At 50.8% G+C, this 16453-nt stretch overlaps 1 protein-coding gene across 1 annotated transcript in view; it reads right to left on the bottom strand.

Annotated features, from left to right (window-relative positions):
* Fat2 (FAT atypical cadherin 2) overlaps positions 1-16453 on the bottom strand; it is a 92222-nt gene that overhangs the window by 57524 nt on the left and 18245 nt on the right. The window contains exons 2-3 of the mRNA XM_004666597.2: positions 4735-8005; positions 1682-1996 (exon numbers count right to left, since the gene is read on the bottom strand). Coding sequence (XP_004666654.2) covers positions 1682-1996; positions 4735-7993 — 3574 coding nt within the window. The 5' untranslated portion in view covers positions 7994-8005. The remainder of the gene's footprint in view (positions 1-1681; positions 1997-4734; positions 8006-16453) is intronic.

Raw genomic sequence — 16453 nt, 5'->3', positions numbered from 1 at the left:
AACAGAGGGAGAAAGAGGTAGAGAGAGAGAGAGAATGGGTATACCAGGGCCTCCAGCCATTGCAATCTAACTCCAGATGCATGTGCTCCCCCCTTGTGCATCTGGCTAACTTGGGTCCTGGGGAATCAAGCCTTGAACTGGGTCCTTAGGGTTCACAGGAAAGTGCTTAACCACTAAGCCATCTCTCCAGCCCATTCCTCATCTTTTTTATTGAGACAATGTCTCTCATTTGAACCTGGAACTTGCCAATTTAGCTAGACTAACAATCCAGCAAAATTAAAATTAAAAAAAAACAAAAACTCAGGTTCTCACACACTCACAGTAGCTTTACCAGCTAAGCCATTGCCCATGCCCTTGAATTGCTGATCCTTTTTTTTGAGGTAGGGTCTCGTTCTAGCCCAGGCTGACCTGGAATTCTCTATGTAGTCTCAGGGTAGCCTCCAGCTCACAGCGATCCTCCTACCTCTGCCTCCTGAGTGCTGGGATTAAAGGCGTGTGCCACCACACCTGGCTGAATCTGCTGATTTTTAAATGCTGATTGCATTTTGGGAAGCTGGTATTTAATTAGTGTTAATTAAACAAAGCACCCAGATCTAGGAGCTCTATTGGCTCACTGCTGTGACCTGGTCACTTCTGGGTTTCTCTGAACCTTCCACCACCCTGGTCCTCACTTGTCCTTTGGCCAAAGACAGATGCTAGTGAGAAGACTGACTCAACATAGCTGGATCTCATAGCCACTGTCCTGTGGGCAGGTTTGAAATTATTCCAGAATGAAGGATAAGGTTGGCTCTCACTTATGTCTTGTGACTCAGGGAAGAGTTCAGTTTGGAACTATCTGCAGGTCTGAAATAGTCCCTGCTTGATCTCTCAGTGACCCTGGTCTGCTGGACCCCAAGGTAGGAAGTTGACTCTAGGTTCTGTTCATTTTTCTGTGGAGTCAGACATGGTTGAAAGTGTCTTGTGCATAACTGGTGGAAGTGCTGAGAACAAGCGATTGCTGTGTGCTCAGCCCTAAACAGGACACCATCCTCGCCTCCAAGGCTTGGGGAACCTCACAGAAGAGGAAGAGGAAGAGAAGGAATGTAAGAACTGGAGACTGGGGAAGGGTGCTATGGGATGTTTTGGATATGATATGCCCATTACACTCACAAACTCACGGTAGCTGTGGTTTCCTGCACAAGATGGAGTTGATGAATATTCCATCATGAATGAGTGAGGGGCTCATGAAACCTCCTCACCTTTCCCAAAGGAGCTAAGGACAGGTGATGGTTGCTGGGGGAGGGGAGTCACGTCTCCCCAGCCACGCTCATGCAAGCAACCCTAATTTAACTCACTTCAAAAAAAAAAAAAAAAAAGAAACAAAAGGTATGAACGTGGGATTGGCTGGGAGGAAGAAATGGTTCAGTAGGTGTGAGATGAAGATAACAGAAGGTAATGGGGTAAATATGACCAAAATACATCATGCATATGTATAAAATTGTCAAAAATGAAAATGTCTCAAACTTTAGCAGATTCCTACGCTTGTTTTGTTAAAACACAGATTTCCCAGCCCTTTCCTCAGCACCCTGATTCAATCCTTCCAGGGCAGGGCCTGAGAGTCTGCATTTTGTACAAATTGGCTGAGGAGACTCAAGGACCACCCTGAGAACTACCTTCATAGATCTCGAGCCCTGGCCCTCACCTGTGGAAGAGTGGATGACGAAGAACCCCATGTGGTTTCCACCGGTGATGTTGAAGGTCAGCTTCCCTTGGGAGCTGGAGTCAGGGTCCCAGGCATCCAGCTGAAGCACAGAGGTACCCAAGGGTGCATCCTCCTGGATGGAGGGGTAGAACACGGGTCTAGACATCCGCGGTGCATTGTCGTTGACATCTGTAACCTCGATGTAGACTTCAGTGACAGAAGAGAGGGGCACAGAGCCCTTGTCCACAGCCATTACCGTTAACCAGTAGTCATGAACGAATTCTCGGTCTAAAGGCGCCAGAGTCTCAATTAATCCTGGGGACAGTGAGTGACCAAACACAAAATACTCAGAGCTCAAAGTGGCTTCATATATATATTTACTTATTTATTTATTTATTTATTTATTTATTTATTTATTTATTTATTTATTTATGTGGTTTGAATAGATGGCCCCCAATATATTCAGTTCTTTATTGCTTGTAGTTTGCATTTGCTGGCTACCTGGCTGAAGGCAGTGTCACTGGGTGATCTTGAGGTGTGGTGGTGGGTTTCCGATTTCAATCTAAAGATATGCAAAGTGTGCCTAGCTGGAGTTCCTGAAGTGTGCTGTGGCTTTTGACCTTTAGGCTTGTACTTCTTTCTCTCTGCTTGGACCTGTGAAGGCAGGCCAGCTTCTTCTGCCATTATGGGACTTCCCCTGGATCTGTAAGCTTCAATAAATATCCCTTCCTCCATAACTGTGCCTGGTCTGGAAGTTCATCTCAGCGAACCTGAATCTGTCTGCCACACCACCCAACATGCCCTGATCTGTACTGTGAAAGGATGCTAACAGACATTTCAGGAAAAGAAGGCAGGGATGCCTGTATGGTGTAATGGGTGCTGCACTGGACACTGGGGAATTATTTCCATAATAGAGGTCCTCTTAGAGCCTTTCTTGACTACCACAGGCCCTGGTCTCTGGTGTGCAGGAATGTATAGGGTTCATAGAAGAAAGTGGCACTTGACCTGCTTTCTCCTGACTGCTTCAAGCAAGCTCCATTATCCTATTCTGTAAAAGGGATTTCCTGTGGATGTTCTTAAACTGCTTCCTTCACTCTTTTGATCCTGGTAGCTCAACACCTTAAGGTTTAGAGATCTGAGAAATAACTAGCTACTCCCTCCTCCTTCGTCTCCATGGTTTAATGGGCTTAGCTTCATTCTTTAGTTCATTCACACGACAACTTGCCTATCAGGGCCAGCTTCCTTCTACAGCTTGAGAGTTCAATGGTGGGCACAAGAAACTTACTCCCTGAGGACTCATGGGTCACATTCAGATGTCTGGGTTTTGGGCTCATGATCAGAACAGAACAGCAGTGACAGATGGTAAACTGAGTCCCAGAGGGGGACCATGAGTTGGCCAAGTACGTGTGTATGTAGCAAGCAGGAGAAAGAGCTGCATCTGGAGTGCAGCAAGTTGAATGCTCGTCCCATCACATCGCCCCGCCCTTTGGAAACAAATCACCCACCAGAGTTAAATGCCCCGAAGGCAGCACCCCACCCTTATTCTCTTTGGTTCGCCCCAAGGCCCGTCTTAGCAGTGCCTTCTCTGTGTGCATTCGCTGAACTAAACTGGTTTTATACAAAGCTTAAAAGAGTGGTTTAGACATGTGTACATGCTGGCTAATGGATGTCAACTGGGGATGGATATAGAATCACCAGGAGACATGCCTGTGGGAAGTTTGTGGGTGTCTCCAGAGAGGCTTAACCAAGTATGGAAGACCCATCCTGAAGGTGAGCAGCACTGAACACCTGGGCAGTGACCCGGGACCAAGTAAAGAGATAGCAGGCGGAGCACCGGCAGTCAGTCATCCCTCTGCTTCCTGACTTTGGACACAATGAGACCAGCTTCCGCATGGTCCTGTCACCGCGCCTTCTCCACCATAATGGACTGCATCCCTTCAAAACATGAGCCAAAATGAGCCTTTCCTTCCTTGAGTCGTTTTTATAAAATATTTTGTTTTTATTCATTTGAGAGAGAGAGAAAGAGGCAGATAGAGAGAGAATGGGTGCACCAGGGCCTCCAGCGACTGCCCATGTACTCCAGATTCATTCACCAGCATGTGCATCCGACTTACGTGGGTACTGGGGAATCAAACCTGGATCCCTATGCTTCACAGACAAATGCCTTAACTATTAAGCCATTTCTCCAGTCCCCTTAAGTTATTTTTGTCAGGCAACTTTGTCACAATTACAAGAAAAGTAACAATACAATATGCTGTCATTGAAAGTAGACATTTGTGGGCTGGGAATAGAGCTCATTGGTAGAGTACCTGCTAGGCATGCCTAAGACTCTGGGGTTTAGTCCTCAACGAGTAAGAGAGAGAGAGAGAGAATAAAGGGGCTGAAGAGATGGTTCAATGGTTCAGCAGTTAAGGTATTTTAACATCCCAGGTTCAATTCCCCAGTACCTATGTAAAGCCAGATGCACAAAGTGACAAAGTGGCACATGTGTCTGGCATTCATTTGCAGTGGAAAGAGGCCCTGGCATGTCCATATTCTTCCCTCTCTCCTTCCCTCTCTCTCTCTCCTCCTTTCTCCTTGCAAATAAATAAAAAGAAAAAGGTAGAAGAAGGAAGGATAAAAGAGAGAGAAGGGGGGAAGAAACCATCAGATACAAACTGAAAAACTTAGAGGACTATAGGCCAAATTGTTAATAAACATCTTAGTTGGGAAGATGGGACACAGAAGGACATCTATTTCTTCTATATAATTACCAAAAAAATCTATAACCATCATACGTTACCTTTATAAGTGGAAAATATATGTGTTATCTTATGCACAAATATATATAATACATACATGTATATGTGTGTGCATATGTAAAAAAAAAAATCTGAAGTAAAATATCCAGTAAAGATTTTTTTTTTTTAAAGGCACAGGAAGGGGGATCCTTACTCGCTGCCTTTCTTCGCTGCCTCAGCCTGATTTCTTTCAGCATGGTCCTTGTTCTCCCTTCATCCCCCCATCCCTGGGCCCTGGCACCCCCTCCCCCACATGGCCCTCGCCCCCTGTACCTGTGTCTTGATTGATACTGAAGGCTTCAAGACCAGTGCCAGCCCGCAGGGAGTACCGGAGCTCCCCGTCCAAGCCACCATCATCATCCTGGGCAGTGACCAGCAGCACTGGAGTTCCCAGGGGACTGTTCTCCCGCACCTGGCCCTGGTGTACAAAGGAGGCAAAACGGGGACGGTGGAGGTTCTCGTTGACATCCAGGACCAACACCTCCACGTGGCAGAGGGTCCTGCGGGTGAGGGGCCACCCACTGTCACTGGCCCACAGGCTCAGGTTATATCCAGTCCGCCTCTCGAAGTCCAGCTCTTTCTCCAGACTCAGTGCCCCAGTCATCGGGTCCACCTGGAAGGTTCCATGGACGTCATCTACCAGGACATATCTCACTTCACCCGCAGGGCCCAGGTCAGGATCAGAGGCATCCAGAAATGTCAAGATAGTTCCTGGGGGCAGGTCCTCAGGGACCTTCAGGCTGCTGTGTCCTGTGATGCACCGGGGAGAATTATCATTGACATCTTCCAACGTGATCATCAAGTCTGTGACAGAGAAGAGCTGGTGACCCTTCCTGGGTTGATCCCTAGCCTCAACCTTCAGTATATACTGAGGCTCCAATTCCCGGTCCAAGTGTCCTGTGACAACCAACTCCCCAGTAAGGGGGTGGAGGGAGAACTTCTCCGTGGGGCTCAGCAGGGTGTAGCGGACCCTCCCATTGTCCTCCGAGTCCGCATCTTTCGTTTGCAGCTTTGCGATTGTGGTTCCAACATCTGTGTCCTCTGAGATGGTGAGCTGGTACCCACCTGCAGGAAACCTGGGTGCATTGTCATTCCAGTCTTTCACACTCACTGTCAGCAGCTTCCAAGAGGATTTCTGAGGAGTGCCCAGGTCATATACTGTCACATTGAGGACGTAGAAATTGGTCGTTTCATAGTCCAAGGCCGCTGCTACCGTGAGCAGCCCCGTCTCCAACTCAATGTCAAAGCAACCCTCCTCATTGCCATCTGAAATCACATAGACCAGTTTGCCATGAAAGCCAGTGTCAGGGTCCGTGGCTGCCAGGCGGGCCAAGGGGGTGTTGATGGGAATCTGTTCCAGAACATCAATAGACTGGGGAAAATGGCCCTCAAACTGGGGTGTGTGGTGATTGATCTGATAGCTACTGAGGGAAGTCAATTCATCTTCACTGGGCTCCTGGTCCTGAAGCCCAACAGAGTGGAGAATGGTCTTTGTGAAATGGGTTAACACCCCTGTTTTATCACACTTCACAGGGACCTGAGAACGAGCGTCCTTCACGACAGTGACATTCAGTGTTGTGGGCGAGGCATAGTGCTTGCCATCCAAGGCTGTGATTTTCAGGGAATAGCTTGTGGGTCGACCTATGGTGAGATTCAAGAGAGAGCGCTTGAGGGATATCACCCCAGAGAAATGGTTTAAATCAAAATACTCCTGTTCATTGCCAGACATGATCTCATATTTCAGGTTCTGAAGTTCATCCACGTCTATGGCTGACAAGGTCATTATTGATTTCCCGACTGGTGCATCTTGGCTAAGAGAGACTGTGCAGTTGACCTCCTCAAACATAGGCTGGTTGTCATTTAGGTTCTTAAGTCTCAGTGAGACGGACACTTCCTTCTCTTGGCGGAAAGGGGATCCCCAGTCTGATGCCCGTACCCGGAAAATATAAATTCTTTTCATGAGCTCATAGTCCATGACTTTGGTGGTGAAGATGACCCCCAGGTAAGGATCGATGGAGAAGGGCACAGTTTGGGGGCCAGCAATGGAATAGGTGACATGTCCATTGTCCCCATGATCCCGGTCTGTGGCTGTCACCATCAGGACGCTGGTGCCTGGAGGAATGTTCTCATCCAAGGTCCCATCATAGGAAGACCTGTTGAAGACAGGGGCGTGATTGTTACAGTCCACGATGTCAACTACAACTGTGGTGGAGGCTGAGCCCAGGGAGGTTCGGATGTGGAGCTGGTACTGGGCTCTGTCGTGGAAGTCCATGACCTTCGTTGTGGTGATCAGTCCTGTGCGGACATTCAGCTTGAAGCTCGTGCTCTCAGAAGATGGCTTCAGAGCGTAGCGTAGGGTGGGGAGGATCGGGGTGACCTTCACCAGGGCCACACGACTTCCAGGAGGGGAGAACTCGCTGAGCTGCACTCGGTAAACAGCCTTTTCAAACCTGATGGAGGCCAGCGTGGAGGGTGGGAGGTGGAAGGCCCTGATATGGGAGTGGGAGGAAGGTCTGTTCCCACTGCGGGCCTGGAGGCTGAGGTTGAAGCCATGGAGATGTTCCGCCCAGTTAATATCCTTGACTGCCACCAGACTGAACTCGTTGCTCCGGGCATAGGATTTGATGGCTTTGAAGCATTTTCCAGGGTCGCCGCCAACCACCTCCAGTGAATCCACCTCGGCTCCTGAGCCATTTGTATCCACCGTGATGATGGCATGGGTGGCGCCATCATCGACATTTGGTGGCGTCACGACCACCGAGACAATAGCAGGGGGCTTCTTGAGAGCAGGCTCCACATGAACGACCAGCGCTGCCAAATTTCCAAACCCGTTGCCCTCGGAGATCTTCCTCATGCGGTCCACGGCCAACACTTGGAGCTCATACTTCCCTCGCCGGGTGACATTCAACTTCCTGGCTATGGTGACCACCCCGCTGGTGGGATGGACGGCAAACACCTCTGACCTGGTGTGAAGGGCGTAATAGAACTCGGCGTTCTGGCCCAGGTCCGCGTCGGTGGCGGTCACTCTGCAGATGGGGCTCTTTGGGGGCATGTCCTCAGAGATGGTCACTCTGTATGAAGGCGGGGAGAAGAGCGGTTTTAGGTCGTTCTGGTCGAGGATGTGCACTACCACGTGGGTCAGAGCTTCAAACTCCAGGCTCTTGTCTGTGGCTTGGACAACCAGTGTGTAGCTGTCTCGCACCTCCCTGTTCAGGAGGGCTGTGTTGCTGTTCTTGGTCCTTATCCTCAGGAAGCAGAAGTTGCCCACCACGTATTCCTCGGTCTTAAAGACACCGGCCACATCTCCTGAGATGATGCGGTACCTCACTGCCCACTGGGGGTCCGCCAGGTGCACGCCCATCTTCACGGGGCTCTCCACGTAGGTCTTGGGAGCAGAGTTCTCGTAGATGGTCACATTGTACAGAGGGTGTGTGAAGCGCCAAGCTAAGGGGGAGATGGTGCTTTCTTGAGACTCCTCACAGGACGCACAGTGGACCAACAGGATGCTTAGACCCAGCAGGGCAAAGCTCATGGTGGAAAACTCCTGCCGGGGAGCGAGAAGGAAAAGACACAAGTTAGGAAAGAAATGGCTCCTCCCACTGTGGTTTGTAGGGGACACAGTGCGGGGAGACAATGTCCAGTGTCTGAAGCTATTTTGGGCTATCTCACTTGAGGGGAAGGTGCTGCTGGCAACACACTGAGCAGCGAGGCAGGGCTCCTATGCACCCTACAATGCACAGGTGGATCCCACCGTGGAGACATGTCTGGCTCCTCAGTACAGCCACAGTGGATGAAAATTGAAAGACTTGTCTAGACCTGACATCCCACCCATCACTGTGGACATGGCCTGAGTCTCACCTGTGACCAGATCACTGACAACCTGCAGTATTCGCTCAAGGGCACCCAGCAGGTTCAACCCAAAATCGTGATCACTCAATCACTCCTCTTTCTAGAAACTTCTGTGGCTACCTTGTGAAGGTAAAATGATCCTAACTCTTAGCCAGGCACCCCCGCTTAACAGTCTCTTCCTGTAGGGCCCCTCCAGAAGGCCTGAACTCCAATCAAATCAAGCTGCATCTCACCAAAGCCCCAGGCGTGGCACAAGGCTACCTGGCTCTCAGTCCTGGCTCTCCTTTGACACAGTGACTGTAAGCAAGTTCTCCATGAACCTTGATTTCTTCCATAACAGAGGGATAAGAATATTGTCTATCTCATAGAAGTGCTGTGAAAATGGGGAGCTGAGGAGATGGCCTAGGAGATAAGGCACTTGCCATTCAAGCCTGAGTTCTGTTCTCAGGACCCATATAAAACACCACCAACAAAGCCAGATGTGGTCGTGCGTGCCCGAGCGGCCGGCACTGAGGAGGTGGAGTCAGGTGGACCCCTGAGCTTGCTAGCCAGCCAGTCTCACCTGTTGGGTGAGTTTAAACCCTCATGGACAGCACCCTAGGAATGACACCTGTGGTTGTCCTCTGGCCTCCACACACGAGCGCACACGTGCACACCTACTTGCATGCACAAGCGCATGTATATACACACAAGACCTATTGTGAAAATCAAAGGGGGGAGGGGCTGGGGAGACGGCTTGATGGATAGAGCACTTGCCATGCAAGTGTGAGGCCCCGACTTTGGATCCCCAAGACCTGCATCAACGCTAGGCGGTAGTGGCAGCGTGCCCGCGATCTCAGCACTTGGGAGGGAGAAACAGGATCCCCAGGGTGAAAGGCTAGCTAGGCTCCCCAAATCGGCTAGCTCCAGGCTCGAGGGAGAGACCCTGTATCAGGAAATAAAGTGGATTGTGATCAAAGAAGACACCCGTTCTGGCCTTCACATGCATGCATGTGAACACACACACACACACACAAATTTAAGGGGAATAATAGAGGTGAAGGATCAGGCACAGTGCCCAGAACATAAAAAGGTTTTTTTTTAAAACTTTATTTTTGGTTATTTATTTGAAAGAGAGAGAGAGGAAGAGAGAGAATATGTGCACCAGGACCTCCAGCCACTGCAAATAAACTCCAGACCCTTAACTGCTAAGCCATCTCTCCAGGCCAGAACATAGAAAGTTTTAACAGTATTAGCTATTAGTGATAACGAGAAAATGAGGGGAAGGAGTATCCCCACCTATCAGGAGGAGCTCTTAGAGTCACAGGTTAGGGTGGGGCAGCTTCCCCTGCCCCAGGCTATGAGCACTGTCCTACCCTACCTGATTCCAGACAGGTCACTGCCAGACCACAAGAATGTCACCGCCGTGTTGGACCTTACGTGTGATAGATCTCTGTTGGCATCCTCACATACTGACGGGCAAAGAGCCCCAGATTTGTCCCAGGTCACACAGTGTGTGGCCGGGTAAGAACGGATCTCTGGGAATTAGCTGTTTGGATCCTCTGTTACCTCCCCTGGGCTGTGTCCCTTCAAGTCCATCCTTCATGTAGCCTATGTTAAAGGGCCAAGGGCAAAGGCAAAGTTTGGGGTTCCAGGGTGAGGCTAGGTGCCAGGGTCAGAGCCCTCCCTGCCCCTGGAAGCCCCAGACCCAGAAGCAGCCTGGCTGCCAGCCACATGTGGAGCATTCCTGGGTGAGACCGGCCAGACTCGTTCTTCCAGTTCCCTTGCTCCGCAAAGGCTCCAGAGCGTTAAACTTCCAGGGCACGGGGCAAGGAGGGGCTGGCAGCCAGAGTGAATGGGCATGGGGTTCCCTGAGATCCTGAGGGTAGCATTCCAGGATAGGAGACCAGCCCAGCCTAGCACAGAGAGAGGCTGACTGTCCCACTCTCCCAGTTCACTACCACCATTTGCCCCTTGAGACATTGTGGGGCGGGGGGTCACCCTGAGCCCAGGCACTTCCACAAGGAAGGGACCGAAAGAAGCCGATGCCCACACTTGAAGGTTAAAAAGCCAGCAGCAGATCCCTACTGAGTGCTCCTGGTCCCTGTTCTTACCTTAATGCCCCTTATAGTGCACGGGATGCTAACCCAAGGCAGGAGCCATGATCACCCTCTCCTGACCAGCCCCTGTAAACAAGAGGGGACCTCAGGCCCCGATCCCCTCCAGGACAGCGTGACTTCTCTGGCTGGAAGCCCCAGGGAGAAGGAGTCCTTACCAGGGTCCCTGATGGTTGGGTAGCTCTGGGAGGCGGGTGCCCGCAGCGCGCCCTGGCAGCTCCGCTTGTCCTGGCGTGCGAGGCAAGCTTCCTGTTCCCCAGGTCAGCACCGGTGGCGGGCAGGCCCTGACAAGATGCGATGCGCTACAGGGAAGGAGCAGCCACCGGGGTCTCAGTGGCGGAGGGCTGGGGGCGGGGGTGCGATGCAGGGAGATTCACCCTCGGGTGGTGGTTGCATGTTTGTACCCACGTGCAAGGTGTAGGGTCCGTGGTCCTGACAAGTAGACTCGGAGCGAAGGCGCCGTCTCTGCGCCACAGTTTCCAGGGAACTTGGTCCCAGCGGGTGAACAAGCTTGCCGGTGCATAGGCCCCAGGGCTTCCCTGCACCATCCTGTGGGCCTCTGACACCCAAGAGTACGACGTGAGACATCTTGTCAAAGTATACACCGTATCTTCCCATCAGTTAAGATTTTTTTCCAACACCTTCCCACAGCACTTAGATTATGATCTAATCTTATGGTTGGGGCCCCAAAGGCCCCAAACCATCAAAGGCCTGCCTAGGTCTCCAGCTATACCTTCCCATGGTGGTGTACTGTGTTGCAGTTCTCACCGCTTTCTACTGTGCAAACAACACCCCAAGCACCTGCCTGGGGCCTTTGTACAATTGAAGTCTTCCTCTACTTAAGATGTAGAAGCTTTGCTTTCCCAACTCCACCCACTTCATCACCCCACCCCCTTTCTTCCGGGTTCTTATCACCCCGCCAGATATAGTCTTATGTATTTAGTGACTGCTTCTCCACATGACACTGGACATCTTAATTTGGCAGAATTTTCAGTGTCTGGATCAGTAGTAGTTATATATGGGCCTCGGTCAACATGAAGTGAAAACAGTCCTGCGCTGGGGAGATGGTTCAGCCGCTAAAGGTGCTTGCTTGAAAAGCCTGCAGGTGGGATTCCGTTCCCCGGTGCCCACGGAAAGCCAGGCGCACTAAGTGTCACAGGTTTCTGGATTTCCTTTGCAGTGTCAAGAGGCCCTGGTGCATCCGTGCTCACTCTCTCTTTTTCTCTCAAATAAATAAATAAAAATGGGAAAAAAAGGAATGTTGTGAACTTATGGAAAACCTTGACAGAATGCATCTTTGGAACTCATCTCCTCCTTTAGAAGCAGGAAAATAAAATCCCAAGAGAAGAAAGGGACTTACCCAACGTCACAGGGTGAGGCTGACAGCCAGGAACTTCCCTCCTGACTAGACCACCAGAAAGAGATGCTTTTGTTCCTTAGTGTCTTGGTTTCGGTTCCATACCTGGCTATTGCCTTGGGTCTGTTCCTTAATCTCTGAGAGCCTCAGTTTCTTCATCTGTAAGATGGGGGTGCTGGAGCATGGCTCTCATAGGGTTTTATGAAGACAAAGTATGCTGGAGGATTCTGTCCACAGTGCCTGGCATGTGGACGGTGCGAAGTATTGGTTACTTTTGCTTCTCAATGCCAAGGAGGATCAAAGCCTGGGCTGGGGTGAGGACAGGGCCTGTGGAAATCTCTGGAGAGGGCCCAGCCTGCGCCCCAGTGGAGCAGGAAGCCAGGCTCTGCTCGAGTCTTGGCTTGCTTGGCCAGCTCTGGGAAGCTGCGAGCGAGCACTTGTCCGGGGTGGGGCCTGGCGCTCCTGGTCCCCAGGCCTGGAGGAAAGGCTGTGCGTGGGTGACTGCGCTGCTGCAGGAAGGGGACACATGCAACCTCGGGAGATGACTTTGGGCCATCATGTGGGGACACTCCTCACATTCTTCACATGAGTAAGACTCCTAGCATCTGTGTATAAATCCACTGTCTCGGTTTCACTCCCCACTCCACAGATGTTTGAGGCTGAAGGTGGCTGTGTTCTCCAATTAATGCCTTACCTCCTCTGATCCTCCGATCTCCCACTTTCTCTTTATTAATTTTTAAAAAATTTTTGTTCATTTTCATTTTTTTGAGAGTGACAGACAGAGAAAGAGGCAGATAGAGAGAGAGAGAGAATGGGCACGCCAGGGCCTCCAGCCACTGCAAACGAACTCCAGACGCGTGCACCCCTTGTGCATCTGGCTAACGTGGGTCCTGGGGAATTGAGCCTCAAACCGGGGTCCTTAGGCTTCACAGGCAAGTGCTTAACCACTAAGTCATCTCTCCGGCCCTCTTTATTAATTTTTTAAAATTTATTTATTATTTGAGAAAGAGAGAATGGGCAAGCAAGGGCCTATAGCCACTGCAAACGAACTCTAGAAGCATGCACTACCCTGTGCAGCACACTTATATGGGTACTGGGGAATTGAACCTGTATCCTTAGGCTTCACAGGCAAGTGCCCTAACCACTAAGCCACCTCTTCAGCCCCAGGTCTCCCACTTTCTAAGCTCACTTGGAGAATAAAGTCAGTGGCAGCACATAGGTGTGGGACCTAGTTGTCAATATGACCCAGCGCTGTCACTTTGCAGCACTGGCTCATATTATTAATGGTGGGCCCGTGGAGAAGGAAGACTTTCAGATACCATGTCACGGCCTTCCCCACTACTCCTGAACTCGCTCATCTTCTGCAACATGAGGCCATAGGCCTTTCTTTTTTCTTTTTTCTTTTTGTTTTGAGACAGGATCTCTTGTAGCTCAGGCTGATCTCCATCTCACTCTGAAGCCTAGGATGACCTTGAACTCCTGATCATCCTATCTCTACTTCCTGAGTGTTGGGATTATAGCCATGAGCCACCATGCCTGGTTTATGCAGTGTTGGGCCTTGAACTCGGGGCTTCATACATGTGGTGGTTGATATTGATTTTCAACTTGACAGGACCTAGGTGATTCTAGGAAACTAGTCTCTGGGCATGCCTGGGGGCAATTAGCTAGATTAGGTTAGCCTCTGGGCATGTCTGAAGAATCATCATGATTAGGTTAATTGAGGTAGGAAGACACACCTTGAGCGTGGGCAGCACTGTTCGTGGGCTGGGATGTTGGACTGAGTAAAAGGAGGGGCTGGCTGAACACCAGCCTTCTATGCTCTCCACTGCCTGCCTGCAGATGCAATGTGACCAGCTGCTCTGAGCTCCAATGCCGTGATAGACTGTAACCTTAATCTATGAGCCCAGATAAATCCATGCTTCCTTCCTTCCCTCTCTCCTTCCCTCCCTTCCTCCTTCCTTCTCTCCCTCCTTCCTCTCTTCCCTCCTTTCTTCATTCTTTCTCTCCTTCCCTCCCTTCTTCCTTCCTTCCTTTTGTCCCTCCTTCCTCTCTTCCTTCCTTCTCTCTCCCCTTCCCTCCCTTCCATTGCTTCTTGTATGTGGTCACAGCAAGGACAAAGTAACTAATACACCAGAAAGTAAATATTATACCAGATTGGCTCAAAATACCAAGCACTCTACCGCTGAGCCACATCCCCAGGCCTGCTGTCAGAAGACTTTAGGAGGCTGTGGTTCCGCTCACCCGAGCCCCAGCTTCTCAGAACTTCTGCTTCTGGCCTTCAGAACCCATCCCACCAGACTGTCGGTGTTGGAGCACGGCTTTAGATCTGTTCCTATTGTCTTGTTAGTGATCTCAGGAGCCACTCGGGTGGATCATTCCAGCAGGTCAAGAGCTGCCCCATCATGGGAGGGAGACAGCAGTGTGGACAGCACCGCTGGCTCTGTTCGTGAGCTGCAAACCGTTCTGGAGCCTTACGCCTCCCACACGTGCAGCTCCCCGGCCTCCACACACAAAGGCATCTCTACCACGTGTTAAATGACCCTCCCAACGGCTTTAAGGGATGTCCCTGGCGATAGACATGGACTGTACAACATGGCCTGGCACGGAGGCTACATCCCTGACTGGATCTTGGGAGCCTGGGATCGGAGGTCACCCATTCTCTGTGTGGTTTTGGCCAAGTATGTCACCTGTGCCCTAGAGACCTCGTTCACATGTAAGTGGTGAGCGTTTTAGGGTCACTGTGGTGAGAATGACAAATCCCACTAGTGGGATAAAACCTGAAGGAACTGCACGTGATCACACCATCTCTAAACAGACTACAGTGTTAGAAGCCAGGTTGGTGTGTGGGCCCCACCTCATCTTTGTTCCTTTCCCCCAAGGGAGGGCAGGGCTGAACAGTAGGCTAGGGGATTTTGGGGAACCATTCCAGATCCCCCAGCCTGGCTCTGCTGGCCTAGCATTCGGGATCGTGTCATAAAAGGTCTGAACACATCTGATAGGATGTGCTATGATCTTCACGCTCTGTGACCCACGTTTGCAATGGACCGTGTGTAGCATGTCACTTCACACTCTGGGCGTCTGTGACTCTCTGACTAATGCCGAGCTGAAGGGATTCAGAGCCAAACCAAACCTCCACTCAAGAAGCTGCTGCCAGATTGGCTCAAAATACCAAGCTTTGTTTCAACAGTGAAATCCCTCCTCATCCTGCCCCTTCTATCCCTTCCGGAAATACCCCAGCACAGAAGCCCCCCGCCCTGGGCCCATACCCACACCTTCTCAACACGTCATCGCAGACATGGTCAGCCCCTGCCGCAGCTCCCAGACACAACGCCTGCCTTTTCCTGCGGTTCTCAGGGTGGGGAGGCTGGGTTTTCACGGTGCACCACGGTCCTCCAGCCATAGCAAGGGCTGACCAGTGACACACGCCGTCCTTCCCAGACCTGCTGCTTAGATGCTCAGGCGGTCAAACTGATGCACTGACTTTATTTTTTTGCTTGTTTTTGATTTAAGATGTCAAAGTATTTTAAAACAATTATACATAGATTGAAATTATCAACAGTAGCTCTATCTGCATATAAAGTGGGATATTGATCATTTAGATTGAGGATTTTAACATATTGCCATTTGATCAACCCTAACCCACTGGTTATACTCTGAGGTCCCCTCTCCCCTGCCCCTATTCCACTGAGGGCCCTTTAAGCCTTGGAAGGCCTTTCATGAGCGAGTGTCTCCTCATGAGGGCATGAGTCTCTGTGTGAGAGAGAAGGGGGTCTGCTCACCATAGACTCTCCTCATGAGAGACAGGTAGGGTGTCTTCACGTGGGTCCCCTCAAGAGAGAGCAAGCCTTCCATGAGAAGGTTTGGCTTCTCATGAGAGTGGGGGAGGGGAGACCATCCCTGGACTCGTTCCTTGGTGTCACCAGAGCATTCCGTCCCTCTCCCCAAACCCAGATGGTGGATCACGATGGACTTGGGTGATTGCCCTCAGGATTCTCCCCCGGAGCCCACCACTGAGGCTAAACTGACCGAACCCTCAAGCTCCGACGGTCCTGCCAGCCTGGCTTCCCCAGGGCTCAGTCTGTAGGCATGCGTCACCACCCGGGCACTTGCATGGCTTCTGGGGATAGAATTCAGGGCCTCATGCTTGTGAAGTTACTGACTGAGCCATGTCTCCAGTCCCCTGGATGCCTTCATAGAACTAATTCTAAATATATTCTGTTTGTCACAAAAGGTAACTGTAGCAGGTAGGGTCAGATGAGTAGGGAGTATGGCCTTGAACCAGAGTCAAAACTGTAAGGCCGGGCATGGTGGTGCACGCCTTTAGTCCCAGCACTCGGGAGGCAGAGGTAGGAGGATCACCATGAGTTCGAGGCCACCCTGAGACTACATAGTGAATTCCAGGTCATCCTGGGCTAAAGTGAGACCCTACCTCGAAAAAAAACAAAAAAGCAAAACAAATAAATAAACTGTAAGTGAAAGATTAGTGACATCGAAGGTACGTGCTAACCAGGAAGGCTGTTTCCCCTTGGAAGTAGGAGAACACTGAAGGTTTGTGGGAAGAGACAGGACTACTTCTGGGAAGAATAACCTAACGCCAGGCCGAGAGAGCGACTTCTCCCCGGTAGATGCTCACCGTGCCACCGGCTGGGCCAGAACTCCAGCTCTGTCACATAGCCAGTGGGATTTGGAA

Source organism: Jaculus jaculus, chromosome 6, assembly GCF_020740685.1.
Source record: "Jaculus jaculus isolate mJacJac1 chromosome 6, mJacJac1.mat.Y.cur, whole genome shotgun sequence".
Taxonomy (NCBI): domain Eukaryota; kingdom Metazoa; phylum Chordata; class Mammalia; order Rodentia; family Dipodidae; genus Jaculus; species Jaculus jaculus.
The sequence above is the reverse complement of the archived record's forward strand: the minus strand, read 5'-3'. Positions and strand labels throughout refer to the sequence as shown.